Genomic DNA, 23,710 nt, shown 5'->3' on the forward strand with positions numbered 1-23,710 from the left:
GACATGTTCAAATGCATCAACTGTAACATGGAAAAATTATTTAGGAATGGTACACGCCGTGTTTATTTTATTTTCGGGGACATGTGCACGTCGTGTCCATGTTTTAGAGCCTTTCTGGTAACTATTTGAAGGTGAATTATGTTTTGTCGTTTTGAACACGCACGGGACTACAGGACACAGCCAAGAGCCCAAGACTCAAAACTTGGCAAAAAAATCCCCAAAGGATGCTCGGAATTACCCAAAGTCAGACCGGTACTTGTTTCACTGTTACTTCCGCGTCCTCCTCGTCCCGTTCCTCCAAAGGCACCGAACAGCCATCACAGATCCGAGCTCGCATCCGCCTGGGCAACCACCGCGAGCGGTTCCGAGACCCAACCCCAGCCTTCTGTCCGGTAGCCTCGCCGCGGCCGCGGGTGGGCGGCCATGGAGGACTACCCGGAGGAGCTGCGGACGCCGCCGGTGCCGCTCGTATCCATCGTGGGGTGCCCGGAGCTGCACGCCTCGATCTCGGCGGCGCTCAGCATCCAGCAGCCGCCCATGAACACGCTGGCCCTCCCGGACTTCTCCAAGGCCAACATCCTCTCCCGCACCGCCAAGAACCGCGACCCACTCGCGCCGCCTCAGGCCCCCTCGGGGATCCTCAAGAAGGACTGGCTCCTCAAGCATCGGACCCGGGTGCCCGCTGCCGTCGCCGCGCTATTCCGGGCCGATCAGGTCTCCGGTGACCCCGCCCAGTGGCTCCAGGCCTGCTCCGACCTCGAGAATCTCAAGTACCTCCCTTCATCCTTTGCATTTGATCCCAAATCGACATGTGCAGTACCACAGTTGTAATTATCAATGGTATAAGGCGAATGGGCAACCTGTTGATCTCGTGTGGATAAAGATTTTTTTTTTGAAGCATTGAGACCTGCAACAGTAGCAAGCATAGTTCATGTAATGTGGATTTACAAATGCCAATTGATGATATTTTGCTTGCGCAGGTCTATAATTCAGGGAAGACACAGTAAATTAGTGGTGATCCTTGTACAGGCTCAGGCTGGTGGTAAGTATCGTCTCAACCAACCTTATTAATCTCTTTTATCTCTACTCAGAAGACTCAAGAGCTTATTTAAACAATCTGCAACCACATCCAAAGGTTTCTTTTACCCTTCTTTTATATATACCCGTGCCTATGTCCTGTAGCTTGGTAATCGAGGACATGGTCTTTCTCAAACTGGACCCTGTGCTCACTTGATGTTTGTCTATTCGAACCTCCAATCAACCTTTGGCCAGACAGTCATTCAGTGTTATGCCAATTAGGGTAACGTTTTTAAGAAGATACACTATTATATCTTGCAGATGAGTTGGGCGAAGAAGTTACAGTTGCCCTGAGAAAACGTGCAGAGATTGACTCGAAGAACCTGATTGTGTTAGTTCAGAACGATGAAACAGAACGGAACAAATCTCTCCTCAAGTAAGTTGCTGTTTTTTTTTTCGTTTTGTGTTATTTCACTGTTCCAATTTTGTGAAAAAGTGAGCTCCTACCAGTTTTTAGATGAGAATTTTTGCATGATGTTCCAACTACATTGGCAGGCTGATGAGTGTTTTTGCGGAGTTATGTTCCACATACTACAAAGAGGAAGGTCGAAGGATAAAAGCCCGTATCGAGAAGAGGAACTTCTCTTCTGTTGAGCTGAGTGTCCGCTACTGCTTCAAGGTAAGAATCTCTCTCATATACTCTACCGCTATTAACCTTTCTCACTACTAGTGCAGAACAGTAGAGATGTGTAAATAAAGTTCTTTTTGTTTTGACCCACTGAATTATTTTACCGGAACATGTCAATGAATTTTCCACCTTTTTTTGCATTACTCTGATGTTTCTGATTCTTACACCAGGTCGCTGTTTATGCGGAGTTTAGACGGGATTGGCCAGAAGCATTAAAGTTCTACGAGGAAGGAATTCGTGTTTTGCGTGAGGTGCGATTAACCCCCATATGCCTTAATTTACAGCCTTTTCAAACGCTGCTAATTAAGTAAATCAACAATGGCGCGCTGAATTACCCTTGCTTAAACATTTTTTTCTGTTGGTTTGAGCACTATCCATTGACAATTTACTCATATAGATGATTGGCACTTCAACAAGGTTGCCTCCAGCCCAACGCCTTGTTGAGATCAAAGCAGTTGCTGATCAATTTCACTTTAAGATATCAACGTTGCTACTTCATGCTGGGAAAGTTGTAGAGGCAATCACATGGTTCCGTAAACATATTCGAAGCTTTGAGCGTGTTATTGGATCACCAGAAGTTGCTTTTCTTCATTGGGAATGGTTTAGCAGGCAGTTCCTTGTCTTTGGCGAGCTAATAGAGACAACATCTACAACTGTTCCAGATACACTATCTCCTCGGTTTGGTACTGCTGACAATGCATTGACTGAGTGGGAATTTCAGCCAGCTTACTACTACCAGGTTCAATCTAAATTTCCATGCAGCACAGCAACAGAGAGCCACTGCATTTCTTTTACTTGATCACTGAACTAATACTTAATGTATCATACCTTCCCTTCTGGCAGTTAGCGGCAAATTACTTGAGAGAGAAGAGGTGTGCCTTAGAGTGCTCTTCGTCAGGGGCAAACCTTACCGGAGATAATGGAATACCTGACTCAATAATGCCTTCTGTATATGTTGGCCAATATGTCCGCTTGTTTGAGCAAGGAGATACAATTTCTGTGCTTCCGTAAGTTTTCTTGATAACCTTTTTCAATTGATAATGATAACAACAACTTTAGTATGAATATTTATAGTTCACACTGTGGTTGCAGCCTATCTGATACTGAATACACTAGCTATGCTTTGTCAGAAGCTGAAAGGTTTCAAGATTCGTACGAGATAATTGCATTGTTCAGAAAAGCTTATGAATCATTTCAGAGTCTAGGTGGGACAAGAATGGCTTCTTCCTGTAGTGCTGGAATGGCTATAGAGTATTATGCGGCTGGGGATTTTAGTAATGCGAAACAGCTTTTTGATGTTGTTGCTGGTCTATACCGTCAAGAGGGCTGGACTACTTTGCTCTGGGAAATCCTGGGTTACTTGAGAGAATGCTCAAGAAAACTTAATTCTCTGATGGATTTTATCAGCTATTCACTAGAGATGGCTGCATTACCGTTATTCTCTGACAGGGTACAGAGCTTCTCTGAAAATAAAAGTAAGAGTGGACCAGCGGGTTGGCCTACTATTTCCAGGAGAGAGGACATACAAGAGGAAGTCGTTAATATTCTTGAAAGGAAACATACACCAGAAGTTGTTGATGGTGAATTTAATCTTCAGTTGACAGAAGATAATGCTCATCTTGATATTGATCAAATAAGTCCTCTAAGAATAGTGCTTGTTGCATCTGTTGCTTTTCATGATCAATCTGTAAAACCTGGTTCGCCTCTGCTTGTCAGTGTGTCATTGTTGTCTCATCTTCCTTCTCCTGTCGCGGTTGATCAATTGGAGGTTCAATTCAACCAACCTGACTGTAACTTTGTCATGGTTAGTACCGAGGAAGGTTCTTCTGGGTTAAATTCACATTTTCATGGCCAAGTTGTTCAGTCTACTTCTCTCACACTGTTCAGCAATAAATGGATGCGGTTGACGCATGAAATTAAATCAGGTATGTGCTGTTTGTTCCATTAAATGTTCATTCATGCTGTATCACATTTATAGTAAATAAAACAACTGGTAAGATTGGATGCATCTAGGCGCCATCTCAATTAAGATATATAGAAATTATCCCATTGGTTATTAAGAAATGGGCAACATTTCATGTTGATTGGAGATAATGAAAAGATCTAAGCCATTTATTTATATGGTACAATCTAACAATCTAATAGAATAGCTGACAATGGAGATGTGTCCTTTAAAAGAGTCCATGCTCCGTGGCATGTAACGGGTAACACATAGGTAATTGCCAAAATGAATATGTCCGGACTCTTAGGCTCAGTTTACAATTGCTGAACTGTGCTGCGCTGAACTTATTCTATAATCATTATGGAAATACACACATGAAAGCTGGTTAACCGACAACAAAACAGGCAAAAGAGGGCAGGGCAAACGGGATTATGAGAATCCACCACGATACCTAACGAATCGTGGAAAATAAACATACTGACATACTGCACAATGCATACATTCAGGTAACTTGGAAAATAAACTAACTAAGAACTACCACTAAACATTAATATGAAAATAATTGAAAATTGTGTTGGAAACAAATTCTAACCCAATAATTAGTGAAGAGTTAACCATACAATTGTGTGGGCTAGTTATGCCAGAAAAAAAAAGGTTTTCATGATTATGCGACACTGACGTCAAGAGGAAACCCATTTTGCTTCTATACCTGCGAGCTGAAACAATGGCTGTAGCTCATTTATATTTTCTTCTGGATGTGGAGATATTTTAGCTTTCTTCTCCATTTGTTGATGCTGATTCTTTTCCTACCGTAAGTCCTATCATCTAAACAATATTATGATATTTTCTGCAGGTCAGAGTGGAAAACTGGAATGTTTGTCGGTAAAGGCAATAATAAACAAACGCCTAGTGGTTTGTTGCCAGGCTGAAAGTCCTGCTTCAATGGAAGACTTCCCATTGTGGAAATTTGAGGACCAAGTGGAGACTTTGCCTGCAAAGGACGCTGCACTAGCCTTTTCTGGCCAGAAACTGATCCAAGTTGAAGAGCTAGACGCTCAAGTCGACCTTGTCTTGGATTCTAATGGCCCTGCACTGGTCGGAGAGTTATTTGTTGTCCCAGTGACAATATTATCAAAAGGGCATGCAGTTCATTCTGGCGAGCTGAAAATTAACCTTGTGGACGCTAAAGGTGGTGGTCTTTTGATGAGTCCAAGGGAAACAGAAGAATCTGAAACTCATCATGTTGAACTTATTGGTGTCTCAACTGTAGCTGGTGATGAAGTGTCAAAGGACGAAGTTGACAGCATAAGAAAGATTCAGTATTCATTTGGGGTTGTATCAGTTCCGACGCTCGGCGTGGGTGATTCCTGGTCCTGCAAACTGGAAATTAAATGGCATGGAGCTAAGTCGGTCATGCTCTATGTTTCACTTGGCTATTCCCTAGACTCAAGTGAAGATGCAGCACTGCACAGGCTCAACGTGCACAGAAGCTTGCAGGTTGAAGGGAAGATCCCCATGATAGTCGGGCACCAATTTTTGAGACCATTTAGGCGAGCACCCCTGTTGCTATCTAGGATAAGATCCTCAAGTGGTGACGATAAAAAAGATTCGCTTGCTATGAACGAGTCCAATATGCTTATTGTGAGTGCTCGAAATTGCACCGAGGTGCCTTTGCGTCTGCACTCGATGGCCATTGAATCTGATGGTGATGGGATGCAGCTCTGCTCAGTGGAACAGATCAGCGGAATTTCTGACGAGTATGCAGTTGTTGCTCCTAATGCAGAATACAAAGGAATATTTTCAGTCAATCCACGGGCTATCAATCCGAACTTTTATTTAGGTGAAATTTGCGTGAACTGGTCAAGAGATTTACACCTCGGAGAGAATGAAGATAGCCATGTTATAATGAAACAAAGATTGCCTGAGGTTCATATAGAAGAGCCACCGCTTCTTGTGAGCATCGAGTGCCCTCCCTATGCTATCCTTGGAATCCCGTTCACTTTCTACGTGAAGATCCACAATTCAACTTCTTTACTTCAGGAAATCAAGTACTCTCTTGTTGATTCCCAGAACTTTGTTTTCTCTGGGGCTCACAATCATGCTGCTTTCATTCTTCCGAAAACCGAGCACACTTTCAGTCATAAGCTGGTGCCGCTTGGTTCCGGGTCTCAGCCATTGCCAAGGATAACAGTAACTTCAGTGAGGTACTCTGCTGCATTATCTCCTCCAACCGCAGCGACAACCGTCTTCGTGTACCCCAGCGAGCCTAAATTCAACCTCGAAAAGAGCCATTCCAGATCTGATGAATGTGTAAGCTAGCTTAGAGTACTTCCACGAGCTCCGCTGTCCACGCTTACGCCGCGTTCAGCTTGGCTCCGGTGCGCAAGCAAGTTATGCTACTGGGAATGGAGAAAAGAAGCCATCAGTGATGCACTTCTACCTTCCTGTTGAACAGGCTTGAAGCAAAATGCTGTTGCTGGACGGCGATTGGCACGATGCTAAAGTTTTGGCCCTGTTTTGATTTTTGTACACCTTTTGGATTGACCACATATGCCTGTAGCTTGTGAATATACTCCATTGATTTTGGCTCAAGGATAACACACACAGGCTGGGTGCTGTATGTAAATTAGCATATCCCACCAGGCAAGTGGGGAATAGGCGAGCCCCATATCTACAAGTAGTAGGAAGTTTATGTTTTTCCTGCTCCCATGATTCCATTGTTTCCTGTAAAACAGTAAACTTGTGTTTATCTTTTAGACCGGCACCTTACCCCATTGCTGTTCCTTTCCAGTTTTTCTTCCATCGGAACCACGTTTTTGTTGTCCCGTTTATTGAAGATTGCAGAAATTTGGCTTCCGTGTGAAATTTGAGCGACTTTTTTTTTTGTTTTGAAAAGGATTTTTTGGGTGAAATTCTCGTGTTGATAAGAAGTTCAGTAACCAGAAAGCGCTCCGGGAGAGAAAGAGACGTGGCAACTGATGCGACGCCGGCCGCGGCGTGCCCAGGTGCTGCCTGCGTGGTTCACGATGGTCGCCGTGCTGGCGGCGGCGCACTCCATGCCGAATCATGCCGCCCCTGATCAAACAGTCTTGTCCATAAAAATCGCACTGTCTTCTTCCCCAGTTCGCTCGCCCCTCTGCTCTGCCTTCAACCCCACAACCAATCACACATTACCAATTTTAATCTCCTACCCTATTGCCATCACGGGCCGATTCGTAGCGCGGTGGGTCTAGGGTTTAGAGCAGTAGTACTTGGAACGAAAAGAGGGGGGAATCAATACTCGAAAAATCTCAATAGAAGCCGATACCCAGAGGAGCCTCTTCCCACGCCGTTCTTTCCTGGGTTCCCCTCGCGCCGCTCCCCTGTCCGCGCCGCCGCCGCCGCCGCCGGGACGAGATGGAGGTGGCCGCTCCTGCCCCGAAGCACAAGGTGAAGAAGCAGATAAACCTCTTCTACTGCGCCGAGTGCGAGGAGCTCGCCCTCAAGGTCGCCGCCAGCTCCGACGCCATCCAGCTCCAGTCCATCAACTGGAGGTACGTCACCCGCTCCCACTCCTCTTCCTCTCGCACAATTGATTTCCCGAAGCAGTTTGATTCGTCCAACAACACCATGGCACCACCATCAGGAACTTCCCCGATGGGTTCCCGAACCTGTTCATCAACAACGCGCACGACATCCGGGGGCAGCACGTGGCGTTCCTGGCGTCCTTCAGCTCGCCGGCGGTCATCTTCGAGCAGATCTCCGTCATCTTCGCGCTGCCCAAGCTCTTCATCGCCTCCTTCACGCTCGTGCTGCCCTTCTTCCCCACGGGGTCCTTCGAGCGCGTCGAGGAGGAAGGTGACGTCGCTACCGCCTTCACGCTCGCGCGCGTCCTCTCCATGATCCCCAAGTCCCGCGGCGGGCCGACCAGCGTCGTCATCTACGACATCCACGCGCTCCAGGAGAGGTTCTACTTTGGGGACGACGTCCTGCCCTGCTTCGAGACCGGGATACCGCTCCTGCTGCAGCGCCTCCGCCAACTCCCGGACGCCGAAAATGTGTGTAGCAGCAGTAGCTGCCGTGTTAATGTCAATTTATTTTATGAATCCTTGTTGCAGCAGCTGTGACTATCCTTTTGTGTTGGCGCAGATCACAATTGCCTTCCCAGATGATGGGGCGTGGAAGCGCTTCCACAAGCTATTGGTCAACTTTCCAATGGTCAGCGTGTTCTGTGTGAATGCTTGGATATATCAAATTTTAGTTCCTTTCTGTTTATGTTAAAATGAGGATTTGCCCGGTTTTATATTTTCAGGCTTAAGGACTTGATTTTTCTGATGATAAAGTTGTTTAACTATGTAGGTTGTCTGTGCGAAGGTTCGTGAAGGCGACAAGAGGATAGTTCGGATTAAAGAAGGGAATCCTGAAGGGCGACATGTTGTTATTGTCGATGATTTAGTGCAATCTGGAGGAACTCTTAGAGAATGCCAGGTATCAACATATCATGCAACTGCCAATTTGATTGCTTAGCCATTATACGAGAAGCTAATGCGTCTAGTTTATTATGATTTTCTTCTTCCGAAAATGGTCTATTTTGACTTAGGTTTTACCTATATTATATTTTTTCTTTTCCACAACAATTCTGTTGTGACTGCGGATGGATACAATCTTGTGCCGATGCCATCGATTTTAATTGTCGGACCCAAAAAAATGTAATCTCTTCCACAATGCATATTTGACCTGAATCCAGATTTGACACAACTACCAGCAGGCTAAGTCTTGTAAAGTGAGGAAGTTTAATTTTATTCCTTTGTAGAACCTTGTTATAAAAAGAGTCAGTGGTACATGAATCTTCACGCAGTGGGTCGACTTGGTGTAACATATTTACTTTAAGTCGTTGTTCAAACAAATAGAAGTAACCTTTTTCAGGTGTTAATTATGATACGTCCATGGCCTTCTGGCCGCATACACTTGTCTTTTTTCATGAATATTTCTGTTCTGTCCTGCAGAAAGTTTTGGCTGCTCATGGTGCTGCAAAAGTTAGTGCCTATGTGACTCATGCCGTGTTCCCCAATCAGTCATATGAACGGTTCATGACTGCTAATTCTGGTAATTGTGGTTTATCCCTGTTCCCTTTTTTTTTCTCAAGCTATTCAAGCTTCTATTTGCTTATCGTTCTTTTTTTTTCTCACAGCTGGACCAGGCGACCAGTTTGCTTACTTCTGGATAACAGATTCGTGCCCTCAGACAGTGAAAGCCATTAGTCGACATTCTCCATTTGAGGTGTTGAGCCTTGCGGGCTCGATTGCTGATGCCCTTCAGATATGAACTTGCAATGTGAGATGGGCTGGTCCCATATGTAAGAGGAGTTCATTTCCAGCTCCAGCAAAACAAATAATGTGGAGCTAGTTTATCTAATTATGTTGAATCTGAAGCCTCCATAAACTGCCCCAAGACGTGATGAAATAAAACCTGGCATTATTGCAGTGCTCTCGCTATTCTCTTTTTGAGCAAGTGGTCTTGATCAGTGTTTTAGTTTCTACTAATGCCCTGAAACTTGAGTGCTGCATTTGGTTGAAATTATGCTGAAATTCTAGCTTCTGCATTTGATTTGAGTACATTTTTGGGTGGTTGCACCGCGTTAGCTGCGCACCTGCGCTGTATGCTGCATGATGGATGGAGGTGTGACCGTGCGATTGCTACCCCTCTCTGCAGGTGGTGAATCATCAAGACGCAAGCAATCCTTGCCAGTCTTGCAGCATGGGAAAGGCCCAAAAAAGTGACCGGAACGTTTGACCAACAAAGACAAATGGTCTTGAGTTTTTGGTAGAGCGTGCTTGCGTAATGGATACATATTTGGAGTGATTCAATGCAGCAACCTCCAGGTCCTCCACAGAGATTAATTATCTTACTTTGCTGTTTGCGGCTGCAATCTTACGCTTTACAGTGCTGCAGAAACAACATATGCTGCCATGTGAAAGTGAAACTACATAGAAAAGGCATCAGGATTTTTTTTTAATTTTTTTTAGTCCGCATACACACCAAAGAAACTCGTATGGTAGATCCAAGAATTTTGAACTTGTCGTCAATAACATGATTTGAACTATCAGGTCAAGATGAGCAAACTCCATGGGAATGAGGCCTATAAGTGAAAACAAAAATCTGAAATAGTTTTACTACTTCCCTTGGTAAAAGTGATATGTTCTTCTCTGAAACTTGTGCGCCCCATCCTCGTGGAATTTGTACATTTAAGGTGCACTTTTCACCTGATAGTATACTTCCCAGTATACTGGTGAGGTGATGTGCGCCAAACTCGAACTTGAAAATACGAGCTGTTGGAAATATGTTAATAAAATACAAGTTGTTTGTTCCAATCTGATTATAGAATGGCATGAGGTACATCTACTGGTGATGACTTGAGCAACTAAGCAAAAGATACTTGTTCCATCCTTCTAAAAAACCACTATGCAGCTGCCTCGCATGTCTGAACAAGTTACCTCCAGTCGGTGTGCAATGCTGCAAGCATATGCTACTCATATTCTAATGCGCAGAGCTACCAAAACCAAGATTTAAACATCATAAAGAGCATACCTGCAAGTCTGCAACTGCAGCTTCCTCGTAAAGCAAGGTACTACTCCGTCAAAGCTTGAACCACAAGGGCCATATCAGGTGAGATGAATTGCTTGCAAGAAACATGGCTAGCGATCAATATAAAGGTGTTCATGTGTTTCTGGCAATTTCATCACAAGAAATACTACCATGGCCATGGGATCAAAGCTCTCATTGTTCTTCTTGTCGCTAGGCTTTGTAGCATATTCTTCTAGTGCTAGCCACAATGATCCCTCGGTTGTCGGGTACTCGCAGGAGGATCTCGCATTGCCATATAAGCTTGTTGATCTCTTTAGTTCGTGGTCAGTTAAGCATAGCAAGATCTATGTGAGCCCAGAGGAGAAGGTGAAGAGGTATGAGGTGTTCAAGCAGAACCTGAAGCACATTGTGGAAACAAACAGGAGGAATGGGAGCTACTGGCTAGGCTTAAATCAGTTCGCCGACGTCGCTCACGAAGAATTCAAGTCCACTTATCTAGGATTGAAGACTGGAATGGACGGCCCGGCACGCGCTCCGACGGCGTTCAGGTACGAGAACTCCGTGAATTTGCCCTGGTCAGTGGACTGGAGAAAGAAGGGAGCAGTGACGCCGGTCAAGAACCAAGGAGAATGCGGTAAGGACAGCATCTGAACTCTGCACACCATTTGTTTATCTCACAGTTTCAGTTCATCAATACTACTGTAGTTCAATTGAAATAGTAGCAGTTATAAATTTATAATGCAGTAAGTTTAAGAAGAACGCGATAAGGAACATTCAACTTGATTTCAGGAAGTTGCTGGGCCTTCTCGACCGTGGCAGCCGTCGAAGGAATAAACCAGATTGCGACAGGCAAGTTGGAATCGCTGTCGGAGCAGGAGCTGATGGACTGCGACACCACCTTCGATCATGGCTGCGGAGGTGGTTTCATGGACTTCGCCTTCGCCTACATAATGGGGAACCTGGGGATCCACACCGACGATGACTACCCGTATCTCATGGAAGAGGGCTACTGCAAAGAAAAGCAGGTTGGCACTTGGCACAATGAACAAAAGAATTCTTCAGAGATAATGCGAACTCTAACAGTGGATATTGCTTCTTTGCTCTGGTGCTTACTGCTTAGCCTCAATCCAAAGTCGTCACGATAAGTGGTTACGAGGATGTCCCGGAGAACAGCGAGGTAAGCCTACTGAAAGCATTGGCTCACCAGCCCATCAGCGTGGGCATAGCTGCAGGCAGCAAAGACTTCCAATTCTACAAAAGGGTAAGAAGAAATGGTCAACTGCTATTTACCAATTACCATGATGGAAGCATGGAACATGACACAAAAAACAACTGACAATTATCATATCCGGGTATGCGTGTGTCTGACTGCAGGGGGTGTTTGAAGGTTCGTGTGGCACTGAACTGGATCATGCGCTGACGGCAGTCGGATACGGTTCATCTGATGGCCAGGACTACATCATCATGAAGAACTCGTGGGGCAAGAGCTGGGGGGAGCAAGGGTATTTCAGGATAAAGAGGGGCACCGGGAAACCGGAGGGCGTGTGCAGCATCTACAGCATGGCTTCTTACCCTACCAAGAGCATTACAGGCCACGGAGCTTAATTTTGTAAGCAGTACATATGTGATGTGTCTTGTGATTCATCCCAAGCAACCATATGGAAGCAACGTCATTCATTCAATTGAACCCGGATGTCCAGTGGAACCGAGGACCGTGTCGTCTTGGGTACTTCAGTTCAGTTCGCAGCCCATCGGAAGGACTGGCTGAGGAGTACCTGGGAGCCACTGAAGAAAGTGTGATAAGATACTTTCTTTGTCCCATTAGCACAACGAGGTCCCATGGTCTAGTGGTTAGGACATTGGACTCTGAATCCAGTAACCCGAGTTCAAGTCTCGGTGGGACCTTTATTTTTGTAAATTTGTATAAATTGCAAATTCTTTTGCCACATCGTCGTGAACCCATGATTCTCGACAAAGAGTTCACCAGGTCAGAAAGAAACAAAGGTTGTTTTTCGGACCTCTATTTTTTGTAAATTGCAATTCTGTTGGTAAGGACATTTGGATGTAATCTAATGGGTATCGTTACTCTTATAAAAGAGGCAATCGGTGGAGGTGAAACGTCACCTCTTTTCCTCTATTGTAAAACAAAAGCTTACCGCCTCATAACACAACAATTTAATATGTGGTTTCTAATATATTTTATCGGTAGTAACGCAAGTTCATTTAGCTAGTTTTCAAAACATTAGTAAGGACATCCACCGCCCCGGACCTGGGCCCTGACCACTCTCCCTGGAGAGACTCCCATCAGCTAGCGAGCCGGTCGCCATCCGGACCAGGTAGTAGAGACTGACCGTTAACAAGGTCGTCGGCGGCGGCGACTTCTACTCCACCTTGTTTTCTCCGCCCCCCAATCCCACGGCCGAGACCATACGCGCGTGAACTCGTGAAGGCTGAAGAGTGAGGGAGGCGTGAAGATGCATCTGAGCGAGAACGAGGGGATTGAGGGCGTGCGGTTCGCGGTGACGGGCGGGCAGGGCTTCGTCGGCGCCGCCCTCTGCCTGGAGCTGCTCCGCCGCGGCGCCCAGGAGGTCCGGTCCCTCGACCTGCGCGCCTCCTCCTCCTGGTCCCAGCAGCTCCTCGACGCCGGCGTCCGCTTCTTCCAAGGTTCCTCACTTTCCCCATCTCGCCCAAACTGCCATGGCTCTGCTTCAGTATTAGCTGTAACCTCCAAATGTAGTTCAGCTAATGTAGTAGTAGTACATATGTTGCTCCACACGATTACGTAATTTACATAATGGATTTTCGAATTATGACACTCCTACAAAATTCTGGTACCTCTTCTTACTTGGTTTTAGTTCTACCACTAAATTAAGCTGTAAATTAGTGTCTGTTCCAAGGAGACTACACGGCCAGCCTCCCCAGCGTGTTTATTTAGCTTCAAGCAGGGAGGGGAACTTGATCGTTCCTTCTTAACATGGCAACACTAACACTATCAGTATCCATTAGACCATCATGCCCAGGATTGTCTATCCATATCTGATGCACGCTCTGAATTATTAAATATCTGGCGGGTGGCTTCGTGTTGTAGGGGATGTTAGAAAGAAGGAGGATGTGGGAAGAGTTTTCGGCAACATGGGATGTGTCTTTCACCTCTCTTCAGTATGGCTGTACCCCTCAAATCTAGTTCAGCTAATGTAGTACATAGGTTGCTCCACGAGGTTAGATGCATGTAGTTTACAGAACTGATTTTCGAAATTCTAATTATGATACACTATTCTGCTACCTCTTCTTACTAGGTTTTAGTTCTACCACTAAATTCAGCTGCAGATTGGAGTCCATTCTGCGGAGATTACACGGCCAGCACTCCTTGAGTTGTTTATTTAGCTTCAAATAGGGAGGGGTACTTACATCTTTCCTTCTTAACATAACAACACTAACACTATCAGTATCCAGTAGACCATCATGCTTTGCGTTGTCTATCCATACCTGATGCACTCTCTGAATTATTAAATATCTGGAGGGTGGCTTTGTGTTGTAGGGGATGTAAGAAAGAAGGAGGATGTGGAAAGGGTTTTCCGAAACGTGGACTGTGTCTTCCACCTCGCTTCATATGGCATGTCAGGGAAAGAAATGGTACAGACAGGGCGAACAGATGACATCAATATAAATGGGACGTGCAATGTACTGGATGCTTGCCATGAGCATGGTGTTAGAAGGCTTGTGTATGTAAGCACATATAACGTGGTGTTTGGAGGAGAGCCAATTGTCAATGGCAATGAAACGTTGCCTTATTTTCCCATTGAAGATCATGTTGATGCTTATGGGCGTAGCAAATCAATTGCTGAACAGTTGGTGCTGAAGAGTAATGCTCGGCAAGCTAAGTAAGTTAATTCTTTTATTTTTGTCACGGTATGCATATTTCTGTTTCTGCATCAATGCCTAATACGGTATGCTAATTCTAGCATGTGAACAACTCCTTAAATTGCTGTATCTTTTAGGAGACAAAAAAATGGTTTTGTTTGGAATTCCGATTGGCATTTGAACATGACACCTTGCAGGCTTTCTTACTGATTTAATGTTTCCCTACAGGAGTAGTAAAAGTACTCGTCTTTATACCTGTGCAATTCGTCCGGCTGCTATCTATGGTCCAGGTGAAGAGCGCCATCTTCCAAGAATCTTGTCCCTTGCTAAATTGGGATTGGCATTCTTCAAGATTGGGGGTCCAAATGTTAAGACAGATTGGCTCTATGTGGATAATCTTGTTCTTGCCTTGATATTGGCAAGCATGGGACTTTTAGATGACATTCCTGGCAGGAAGGGAACTCCTGTAGCAGCTGGTCAAGCGTATTTCATATGCGATGGTAATTCCTGTCAGCCTGCATGATTTCTACTCCTGCCTTACTATTCTGAACTTTGTATACAGTTACCTAGTTCTACTATTACACTCATGGTACTATGTTCTGAATTTCCATATGCCTTCTGCATATCAGTGTGACCATTTTTTCTCAGACTTGTAACATGGTTAGTTGGTTACTTCAACTAAACACAGAACATTAGTGATGTGATCCCCACATCTATTCTACTTGTTGCAATGCTACAAACTGAAAGTGCTTATTTTGTCACTTTTCCTTCTGAGTTCAAAGCTTAATGATTAGAAAATTGTTTCTAACATGTACTTGATGTTTTATCAGTTATGTTTTCATTCAGTAAAAAACCGCAACCTTTAACAGGTATATAGTATTTGGTACATGTCCCTTATTAACCTTTTTTGTTACGGAGTAACTGATTATACCGTAAAATAAAAGTGTTTTTCCTAATCGAGGATTTTTTTTTCAGGAGCACCGGTTAATACTTTCGAATTTATCATCAGCCCTTTGTTCCGAAGTCTGGGATATGCGGTTCCTCGAGTTAAACTCGATACCCCGATTGCCCTCGCCATTTCAAGATTCTTTTTGTTCATATGTACATTATTCTATCCATGGTTAGATAGTAAATGGATTGCTCAGCCTCTTATTCTTCCTGCTGAAGTGTACAAGGTAAGTCTATTCGCCGTGTTAATGAGTTTACCTACTGCAGTCCCTTGAAAGTAAGATTATGTGGTTTTACTAGAGATGCAATATGGGTCACCACTAGGGTACCCTCTAACCCTCTCTGGTTCAAAACAAATGAACTAGTTTTCAAGAAAGTGATGTGACTTTGAAATGTTAGTTCATTTGGTTGAAGTAGGGTCGGAGGGACCATAATGGTGACCCATTTGCATCTCTAGGTTTTACACTTGCAAGTTGTATATATGCCGATTCAATTAAAAAAAATACTATTTTCATGTCATGGCAATTGTTTTCATCACGATGAGCAATGTATAATATTATTATCCACTTCCCCTTTCACATTGAATCGGAGAAAGGGGAAGTGGATAACAATATTAAACCTATTCGCCCTAAAATAATGCTATGATGCATATGCCATATATATGAGTTACAGCTATTTCAGCATTATTTTGAAAATGGTTCATTTTCAAGGGGGTATCTCTACAGAAATACGTATGCTTGGCTAGGGAAGTAGAATTGCTATAATATACTAATGCTGGTAGTTGATTGTGACAGGTGGGTGTTACACACTACTTCTCATTTTTAAAAGCTAAAGAGGAACTTGGCTATGTACCTATGACGAGCCCTCGGGAAGGCTTGGCTGCAACTATCTCCTACTGGCAGGAGCGGAAGAGGAGAGAACTAGATGGTCCGACCATATTTACTTGGTTGGCTGTAACGATCGGGATGTTGGCCATCTTTTCTGCTGCTTGCCTTCCACCTGTTGGTCCATTGAAATGGTTGCTTGCCATTCATCTATTCGTTTTCCGGAAAATGTTGGTGATTCGGCTAGTCTTCCTGGCAGCGGTTGTTGCGCATGCTGCCGAAGGTGTCTATGCCTGGTTCCTGGCGAAAAAGGTCGACCCAAGGAACGCTGCGGGGTGGTTTTGGCAAACCTTTGCTCTGGGAGTGTTCTCCCTCAGGTACCTGCTTAAGAGAGCGAGAGTGTAAATTTGTGCTCCTGTACTCCACGTCCTCTGGGGATTCCCTAAGACCAATAGTTTCCAGCCAAAATGCCACAGGATGTAGTGCTGATGTAGAAACTCCACTTCTGTGTTATGTGTGACTAGAGAGATATGGAGTGGGCAGAGTCAGCGCCCTTCCCTTCCTGCAATGTTTTACATGAGTTTTGCATGGAAGCAAACCGAAAGGTTGCAGCACATGGTTGAGTTGTACCTGTAACCTAATGTATCAGGTTTTACTTGTTTCGAGTGGTTTTAACAAGTCACTGTCAGGACGAACGTGACCATTCACCCGACAAATTTTAAAGCATTCACCAAGCTAGCAACACACTTTGAACTGTATAATACTCCGTAACTAGTACAAGCTAAACAACGTCTCGTGTTTCGTCGCGTGCCAGATCCAGCGCATCGCCTAAAATCCTATCTTGCCTGTGAGAACAGGAATAAAATTATAATCGCAGTCATTGTTTGGCTAATTGGCTTGGCTTTTGTTTTGTTTTTGCTCGCAGCTGCCATTACGGCACTACCAACCTCTGAACTGGAAACCCATTGGACGGAACAAGGCACATTATTACAGCCTGATGATGTCCGGTTCAGCGTACGACAGACGGACGGGTCAGTTGTCAAACTGCTGCTACGCTGCAAAAAAGAAAAGAAGAAAGCTGCAGTTGCGCCCTTCCACTCGGCGGATTCTTCCACCTACCCTCGCCCCTTTCCGTTTAAACAGACGTTGGTGGTGTCGGCGAGAGGAAGCAACCGACGATCGAGTCATAGAGACCAAAGGGCGGGGCCCGGCTGTCATGCCGGAGGAGCTGGACTTCTCAACCGCAGCTAGCTAGCTTTCTGTGAGCTGTGCCGTGCGCTAGCTTCACCCGAGTCGCATCTACTCTGGAGTCTGGACCAACAACTCCTGTAGTCCTGTGGTTCCCATTCTGGCATTTCTGGGCCGAACTGCACTAGTGCACTTCACCGGCGCATGGAACACATGGGGACGAGGTTCCACTGATCTTGGCGTGAAACGCGGCGGAAAAATCGAGCAGATCGACTAGTTTCTGTCTGGAAACGCTGAACGATGTTTGTTGATTTCTGCCAACATGGATGCATGCACGAGAAAGAAAGAAAGCGTAAGTCCTGTTGCTGGAAAGGCCTACCTACTGAAGCTCATGAGCACCCTGCACACGGAAGATGACAAAATAGTTCCCGGTAGCGCCATAGTGGCGTTTGGATGATTCGTGCCCATGTTCTCTCCATATAGTCATATGGACTTCACTTTTTTTTGCTTTTGTTGATAATGCCGCTTCGCCTGCTAGTATACATCTTCTATCATTATTATTATCCTAGTGCTAACCCAACACAGACATGTAGCAGCCCTTCTTTTTTTATAAATGAACTGGAGTAGTAGTATTATTGATCATCAAAGGTTCCAGCGAAACTGGCATGTGCAGAACGGAGAGGCGTCGTTACAGGATGATCTGGGTAGTACCATCCGTTTGATGACTTCGATCATACTAATTCAGAGGACACCGTCAACGATAACTTCCCGCATTTTACCTCCCTGTTGTCATACACGGAGACCAGTTCATCTCCTTGGCAAACCTGAAAACTCCACATAAAGGCCAAGGAAGGAGGGCTTGAGAATTTTGTCGCGGCAGCAAAGTCAGCCAGTTTCCGCCACGTGGTGGATGTCAAAGGGACGCGGCAGGTGGCAATGCCAGGCGGTTCAGGCACGCCGCACCGGCAGCTGACACCCATCATGCACACGCCAACACGGCTCCAGTTCATTTCACGTCGCCTCCCTGTTAACGACAAAGCCTTTTGGGTTCAGGTTTCAGCTGCACACTTCGTGGCCCCCTATGCCTATGCGTGAATAAAAACCAGCCTGTTGTCCACACACAGCTGCGACCCCGAGGCCGAAACGTAAGTTCTCGGCGTAGCACCACCACATATACACACGCGTTCTTCTGCGACTCTTCTTCCTCTGTCTTTGCCAACCCACAGAAACTAGAAGAAGAGGAGATCTGGAGAAGGCCATTGCGTTTGCACCTGAGACCTGAAACCTCCTTCTTCTCTTCTTTCCTGTTTGCTTGGTTGGCGTCACGGGCGGCATGGCCACCATCCTGGAGAACATCCAGAAGGCGAGGTTCTTGCCGACCAGGCCGCTCAAAGACGACCTGCCCACCTTCCAAGGCGGCGGCAGCAAGGAGGAGAGCCACCTCATGGGCCTGAGGAAGCGGCTGTCCACCTTCTCGGGCAAGATCCAGCCCATCTCCTCCGCCTCCGCCGAGTGGGCCTTCCGGCGGTCCAGGTCCGCGCCGTCGCTCGCCGCGTTCGCCGGCGCCGCGGGCGGCCCGCTCAAGCGGTGGTGGGACTGGGGCGTCGGCTGGCTGCTCTCCAAGAAGCTCGGCTTCGCCGGCGACCTCGAGATGAACGAGGAGGAGGTGGCCGCCCTCGGCCGCCAGAGCAAGGGCACCTGGGCGCACATCCTCTACAAGGTGCGCTCCGGGGTCCGGCGGCTCGTCGTGTCCTCCCACTCGCTGCCCACCACACAGCACAAGCACCACTCGCTGCCCACCTCGGCGGCGCACAAGGCGCAGTGCAAGCCGCCGGCGCCGTTCGCCTACACCCAGAGAAGCTTCCAGTACGGCCAAGCCATGGCGCATTGAGGCCGGGCGTGCTAGGGACAAGTGGGACAAGACTAAGATCTGGTGGTCTCGCCATGAGATCCAAATCGATACGAGGAGGCGCTCGAGAAGAAGATGATGATTCAGGTTTGGGGTGATGGCGAAGACAATTACTCCGTACTATTGTTTGGGAATTTAGCTGGGGATGAAATTGTAGTTTTTACCATTCTGTTTCTTGTCTACTAGATCTAATGTCCATGCGTATAGATATACCAAGTGTTTTGTTCGTTCTTTCCATTCTTTTGGGTTCGTCGGACGATGTAAATGTTGGGATGATTCCTTATGTTTTTGCCTCCTGCAGTAAATAAAAGCTAATGCAGATTCATGCTCGTATGCTCTTTGTCTTGAGATGCCATCAGATCTGAACTCCGGTAAGTATCTTTCCGGTTGCTACCAGCTAGCATCCACCATCTGCCAGCACATGCATTTCCTAATGTCTACAGCTTCCCTTCAAAATAAATGTTCAGCTAAGAATAGCTGGTGAGGCCAACAGCAATTTCGTACTGTACTCTGCTAGACTTGTATTGTCGGTGTTATCAGCAAAGGATCGAGACGGAAACGTAAATAAAAGAAGCAAATGAAACGAGTGTGGCCGTAATTTGGCGCATAGGTGAAGCGTCACAATGCGAAACGGGTAGAATGTCGGAATCTGTCACATGAGCGTGTTAGATGCGCACCACCAGAAACAAATGATTGGGAAACGTGCCTGCGGTTCATGCTTACAGTTTTTTTTTAGAAGGAAATGGACGTGAGAGAGAGAGAGCGCAAGGAGATTTTTTCTTTGAGAATGAAGAGAGCAAGGAGATGACGCTTTGGTACTGACATGATGGCATATAGGCCCATTCACAGAAAGCCCAATCACCTCCCGACTCTTTTGGGCCTCTTTACACCCTAGAAGCTTCTGGACGCCAACGCAAGGCCCGCCAATCCGGTCAGCAAAACAAGTTGCTTTCTTCTTTCCTCGCCTTTATTTTTTCCTTTTTCTTTGAGGTTCTTCCTTCCTCGCCTTTCTCTTTCGTGCGGTACCGTCGTACCGAGCAGGACAAAGCTTTCCGCACAAAACCCCCAAACCCCACAAGCGGCGCATTCCCCACGCAGGCACGTATCGCACGCCACACATCCAACCCATCCCCATCGCAATCCACGCGCCCGGACCCGAGCAGCCATGGCGAAAGGAGGAGGCCAGCGCGAGGGCGGCGCCCTGAAGACGGCCGTCGTCGTCACCGGCGGCCTCGTCCTTGCCTGGTTAACCGTCGAGACCGCCTTCAAGCCCTTCCTCGACCGCCTCCGCGCCGCCGTCTCCCGCTCCACCAACCCCTCCCGCGACCCGGATGAGGACCCCGCCGCCGCCGTCCCTGACGAGGACAAGGGGCCTGCGTCTGCCACCACCGACGTTGGCGAGGAAAAGGAGCCCGCCTTCGCCACAGCCGAGCCGTCCGCGCCGCCGCTCCCGGCAGAAGAGGATGAGAGCGAGAGAAAGGGAGAGGGCAAGGAGGTCGAACTGGGGGAGAAGGAGGAAGGTGTCGTTGCCGCTAAGGCCCAGTGAAGGGGGGACCTGTCTATTTTGGTTCCGCTTCTGAATAGTATCCTGTAAACCTGTTCTGTGCTTTTGGGGCTTGTGGTGGATGCAATGTTTGAACTCTATTATTAGTGTATTGCATCTTTAGTTCTCATCTCAGCTTACTTATGTTGGTGGGGTTAGTTTGTAACATTTACATTTACTACACTATGCGATGCTATATATCTGTGTGGATGGTTTAGCTCCCTATAGAATCTGCTTGCTTTTATGCTGCTGATAGGAGAATTTTTGTGACATACTGTACTGTGTTATAGCTCTGGGAACTGCAGGTGGTTCAGCCATTTTAATCACTTGTTACTGTTAGACTAGTGCAATGAGCTGGTGCACCGCTCTATATTTTGTGCTGTTTTTCATGCTTTAGTTAGGCCCTTTGTCTGAGCGAAGAAGTTATCTAGTCCGGTTTTACTATGAGTTTGAGTTATTTTACGGTTTACCTGTTAGTCATGGTTCCATGTTTTCAGGGTGTGTCATGGATACCGCCAAGTTTGAATTCTAACAGTATCTGCATCTTTTACTACTCAGCTCAAGTTACCAGCATGGTTACTAGTTACGTTACTATTTACTACTCTGTACTGTATTTTTATATTTGTGCCTGCATATGTTTTTATATACTGTTGAAGTCGGTTGCATAGTATTCCTTTCTTGCCAGGAATATTGATTGGCATAAGGGTGCTCTACTATGTCTTCTGTGGCAACAAATGTTTTGTAATTTCCATTTCTAGATCAGTTGTTGAATCATTCAAATATGCTTGTGTAACATGTTTGAGTATCACCGTACCAGTATTACTTCCTACGTATATAACCTGTGATCTTTTATTTCTATTTAGTGAGGCAGGCAGTAGACCTTCTGAGGTCTGAGGAAGTCCTGCCATTTATAAACTTTCAAAGGATGCAATATTGCTTTTACCATGTTCTACTGTTTAAGTTGCAGCTACAATACGCTTATAGATGGTTTACTATCGAAGTGCGGAAGAACGTGGATGTGTCAAGTTTCACATTACCTGCTATAGTACAGTGTAACAGTATACCTGTGAAATCTGGAGTATTTATGCTTAGATAAACTAGCGATTGTTTCTTCATTTAGTCATCATTTGTAGATGTGTCGACGAAGCTGTTGATGTTAGACGTTATTATGAAGCAGATGCTAGGCATTACAGTTGACATGGAAATGACATTATTAATTCATGCAGAACATGTAGTTCATAGTAGCGTAGCTGCTGTTAGAATATCTCAGTTATCATGCATGGGTAACTAGTAAGGGTTTCTGCATTTAGTCATCATTTATAGAGGTGACGACAAAGGCGTTGATGTTAGATGTTATTATGCAGCAGATTCGTGGTGTAAAGTTTTATATATTTGTTCTAGAATACGTGTGAAGTTTTATATGGAAACAATATTATTATACTAAGCTGATGAGTATTACTTTCTTGCTTCATGCACCATGTGTGGTCTATTAGTAGCGTATCTGGGGTTAAAATATGTCTAATGTTATGATTGCTTCTGCACTAGGTCATCATTTATAGAGTGAAGACAAAGTCGCTGATGTTACACACTGATGCAGCAGATGCTAGGCATTACGGTTTCGAATTGGAAGTGACATCATTGTTCTAACTTGTAAGAAATGATTGGTTCATGGCATTAGGTCGTGTTAGCATCCATATATCCATGCTTAACGGTATCTCGTTGTTGATTTGTCTTGTATTACATTCCGTTGTATTAAGTTTTGATAAAATGGTGATGCTTTCAACATTTATGCAGCTGATACATGTGATGGCAATTATAATGCAGATGCAATATTCTAAGGTTCCAACTGAAGTACCAGTATTTTGACGACCTTATAATTGGTCTTCAGATCTTCCAACGATGTATTTTAGTGTTTCAAATGTGACATCAAAGCACAGGTAGCAACATGTTGTTAGCTCGATTATTCATGGTTTAAAGAATATGCACCCTGCATTAGTTGCCTAGAATTAGACCAACTTTGCTATTAATTTTTGAGAAAGTGGTACTCCCTCCGTCCAACAAAGGATGTCTCAACTTTGACTAAATTTGAATGCATCTATACACTAAGTAATGTCTAGATACATCCAAATTTTGACAAACTTGAGACATCTTTTGTTGGACGGAGGGAGTATTAGTTTTGGCATTTACACTACTTTAATTTTTGAGAAAGTAGTATTGGTTTTGGCATTTACACTACTATACCTTCATTGTCATGATAGTTGATGTTAAACATTGAATTTTTAAGCTAAAGCAGTTTCAATGCGGCAAAACCAAGTAGTAATGAATCTTGATCTTGTTACTCTCTCTCTAGCAAATTTCGGGACATCAGTTGGTAGAGAACAGCATCCACGGTGTTGTTTAACACACAGCTAGATGAAATCATAAGATCTTGAAGCATATTATAGATTGCTAATTTTCATACAAGGTGCCACATGGAAATGTTCTATACATGACATCAGTACACAGGTACAGTAATGTTCAGTTGCTACTTGCTAGCATGGTTGTGTCGTAGCTTCATGCAGGGTGCAAAATTATATGATGTACCCAGTCTACAGTTGAATTAGCTATGGAGAAGTTCAGCAGTTAACTTAACCATGCAAAGATAATGTGCGAATTATTATTTTTGTAACCAGGTACAATTGTTGTGGTAATCTAATCATGATCTAAATGAGATTTTGATAAAAAAAAAGTTGATTACATTTATGACTAATGACCATGGGCGGAGCCAAGGCCTGGCCACCCTGGGCAATTGCCCAGGCTCCATTCATCAATCTCCCTTTGATCAAAGTAAAGAAGATGATTAACTTAGCAAAAAAATTGGGCAAACTTTACTTTACAATGGATCTTGCCCAGGCTTCCATAATGGGGTAGCTCCGCCACTGCTAATGACCATGTGCTTCTTCAATTCTTCATGTACGTTTCAGTTCACAGGTACTTGCAGCAAGGAACAATCCTGTATAACTTATCCAATGAAAAAAATAAATGAAGAGCTGTTTTCTGGCAATAATATGTGGTTACCTGTCTTAATTTTCATGTTATCGACGAGGTCTATGATTCCGTGAAAAATAAAGATTAGCACTTTGTGCCAAAATTAATTGATACATGTGTTTGTAATTGACACAATGTTTGTGATGGTTTGCTGTTTCATGAATACCTCTGGAGTACATTTTTAGGGTTGTTTGGGGGA

General features: G+C 45.1%; 6 protein-coding genes and 1 non-coding gene across 8 annotated transcripts; all 7 read left to right on the plus strand.

Annotated features, from left to right (window-relative positions):
• The first annotated feature begins 247 nt into the window (after positions 1 to 247).
• On the plus strand, positions 248 to 6,437 carry LOC100843273 (trafficking protein particle complex subunit 11). Its single transcript, XM_010237581.3, has 9 exons — positions 248 to 770; positions 981 to 1,042; positions 1,339 to 1,453; positions 1,573 to 1,696; positions 1,876 to 1,956; positions 2,103 to 2,444; positions 2,549 to 2,712; positions 2,798 to 3,630; positions 4,501 to 6,437. The coding sequence occupies exons 1-9, from the start codon at positions 424 to 426 to the stop codon at positions 5,964 to 5,966; spliced, it is 3,534 nt and encodes a 1,177-aa protein (XP_010235883.1). The 5' UTR covers positions 248 to 423; the 3' UTR covers positions 5,967 to 6,437.
• A 286-nt stretch (positions 6,438 to 6,723) lies between these two features.
• LOC100834502 (ribose-phosphate pyrophosphokinase 4) lies at positions 6,724 to 9,121 on the plus strand. Its single transcript, XM_003570183.4, has 6 exons — positions 6,724 to 7,180; positions 7,273 to 7,684; positions 7,776 to 7,844; positions 7,986 to 8,114; positions 8,633 to 8,732; positions 8,818 to 9,121. Exons 1-6 carry the CDS (start codon positions 7,044 to 7,046, stop codon positions 8,949 to 8,951), a joined length of 981 nt encoding a protein of 326 aa, XP_003570231.1. The 5' UTR covers positions 6,724 to 7,043; the 3' UTR covers positions 8,952 to 9,121.
• A 1,224-nt stretch (positions 9,122 to 10,345) lies between these two features.
• On the plus strand, positions 10,346 to 12,232 carry LOC100843575 (cysteine protease XCP1). The gene is made up of 4 exons (XM_024460799.1): positions 10,346 to 10,845; positions 11,001 to 11,236; positions 11,332 to 11,472; positions 11,586 to 12,232. The coding sequence occupies exons 1-4, from the start codon at positions 10,383 to 10,385 to the stop codon at positions 11,814 to 11,816; spliced, it is 1,071 nt and encodes a 356-aa protein (XP_024316567.1). The 5' UTR covers positions 10,346 to 10,382; the 3' UTR covers positions 11,817 to 12,232.
• TRNAQ-CUG lies at positions 12,045 to 12,116 on the plus strand. Its single transcript has one exon. It is a non-coding gene; the product is annotated as a tRNA-Gln (tRNA).
• A 238-nt stretch (positions 12,233 to 12,470) lies between the features above and the next one.
• Positions 12,471 to 16,553, plus strand: LOC100834803 (short-chain dehydrogenase/reductase family 42E member 1). Of its 2 annotated transcripts, none has more exons than XM_003570184.4 (5): positions 12,471 to 12,875; positions 13,750 to 14,092; positions 14,301 to 14,572; positions 15,048 to 15,247; positions 15,815 to 16,553. In XM_003570184.4, exons 1-5 carry the CDS (start codon positions 12,686 to 12,688, stop codon positions 16,247 to 16,249), a joined length of 1,440 nt encoding a protein of 479 aa, XP_003570232.1. In that variant the 5' UTR covers positions 12,471 to 12,685; the 3' UTR covers positions 16,250 to 16,553. The 2 variants fall into 2 exon arrangements, with proteins under 2 accessions (XP_003570232.1, XP_024318005.1); XM_024462237.1 differs by lacking the exon at positions 12,471 to 12,875 and adding an exon at positions 12,955 to 13,611.
• A 1,543-nt stretch (positions 16,554 to 18,096) lies between these two features.
• LOC104583830 lies at positions 18,097 to 19,274 on the plus strand. Its single transcript, XM_010237585.3, has one exon. It carries the CDS (start codon positions 18,366 to 18,368, stop codon positions 18,921 to 18,923), a length of 558 nt encoding a protein of 185 aa, XP_010235887.1. The 5' UTR covers positions 18,097 to 18,365; the 3' UTR covers positions 18,924 to 19,274.
• A 680-nt stretch (positions 19,275 to 19,954) lies between these two features.
• Positions 19,955 to 20,711, plus strand: LOC100835108. Its single transcript, XM_003570185.4, has one exon. The coding sequence runs from the start codon at positions 20,107 to 20,109 to the stop codon at positions 20,485 to 20,487; it is 381 nt and encodes a 126-aa protein (XP_003570233.1). The 5' UTR covers positions 19,955 to 20,106; the 3' UTR covers positions 20,488 to 20,711.
• Positions 20,712 to 23,710: the final 2,999 nt, after the last annotated feature.

This window comes from Brachypodium distachyon, chromosome 3 (genome assembly GCF_000005505.3).
Source record: "Brachypodium distachyon strain Bd21 chromosome 3, Brachypodium_distachyon_v3.0, whole genome shotgun sequence".
Classification (NCBI taxonomy): Eukaryota; Viridiplantae; Streptophyta; class Magnoliopsida; order Poales; family Poaceae; genus Brachypodium; species Brachypodium distachyon.

Bases quoted from the DNA above. Each gene is read 5' to 3' on its own strand.
- LOC100843273 (XM_010237581.3), top strand. From the start codon at position 424: ATGGAGGACTACCCGGAGGAGCTGCGGACGCCGCCGGTGCCGCTCGTA. The intron at 1,043-1,338 runs GTAAGTATCGTC...TATATCTTGCAG, and splicing joins TGTACAGGCTCAGGCTGGTG to ATGAGTTGGGCGAAGAAGTT. The intron at 2,713-2,797 runs GTAAGTTTTCTT...CTGTGGTTGCAG, and splicing joins GATACAATTTCTGTGCTTCC to CCTATCTGATACTGAATACA.
- LOC100834502 (XM_003570183.4), top strand. From the start codon at position 7,044: ATGGAGGTGGCCGCTCCTGCCCCGAAGCACAAGGTGAAGAAGCAGATA. The intron at 7,181-7,272 runs GTACGTCACCCG...CACCACCATCAG, and splicing joins CTCCAGTCCATCAACTGGAG to GAACTTCCCCGATGGGTTCC. The intron at 8,115-8,632 runs GTATCAACATAT...TCTGTCCTGCAG, and splicing joins GAACTCTTAGAGAATGCCAG to AAAGTTTTGGCTGCTCATGG.
- LOC100843575 (XM_024460799.1), top strand. From the start codon at position 10,383: ATGGCCATGGGATCAAAGCTCTCATTGTTCTTCTTGTCGCTAGGCTTT. The intron at 11,237-11,331 runs GTTGGCACTTGG...CTTACTGCTTAG, and splicing joins GCTACTGCAAAGAAAAGCAG to CCTCAATCCAAAGTCGTCAC. The intron at 11,473-11,585 runs GTAAGAAGAAAT...GTCTGACTGCAG, and splicing joins ACTTCCAATTCTACAAAAGG to GGGGTGTTTGAAGGTTCGTG.
- LOC100834803 (XM_003570184.4), top strand. From the start codon at position 12,686: ATGCATCTGAGCGAGAACGAGGGGATTGAGGGCGTGCGGTTCGCGGTG. The intron at 14,093-14,300 runs GTAAGTTAATTC...GTTTCCCTACAG, and splicing joins AGTAATGCTCGGCAAGCTAA to GAGTAGTAAAAGTACTCGTC. The intron at 15,248-15,814 runs GTAAGTCTATTC...TGATTGTGACAG, and splicing joins TTCCTGCTGAAGTGTACAAG to GTGGGTGTTACACACTACTT.
- LOC104583830 (XM_010237585.3), top strand. From the start codon at position 18,366: ATGGCCACCATCCTGGAGAACATCCAGAAGGCGAGGTTCTTGCCGACC.
- LOC100835108 (XM_003570185.4), top strand. From the start codon at position 20,107: ATGGCGAAAGGAGGAGGCCAGCGCGAGGGCGGCGCCCTGAAGACGGCC.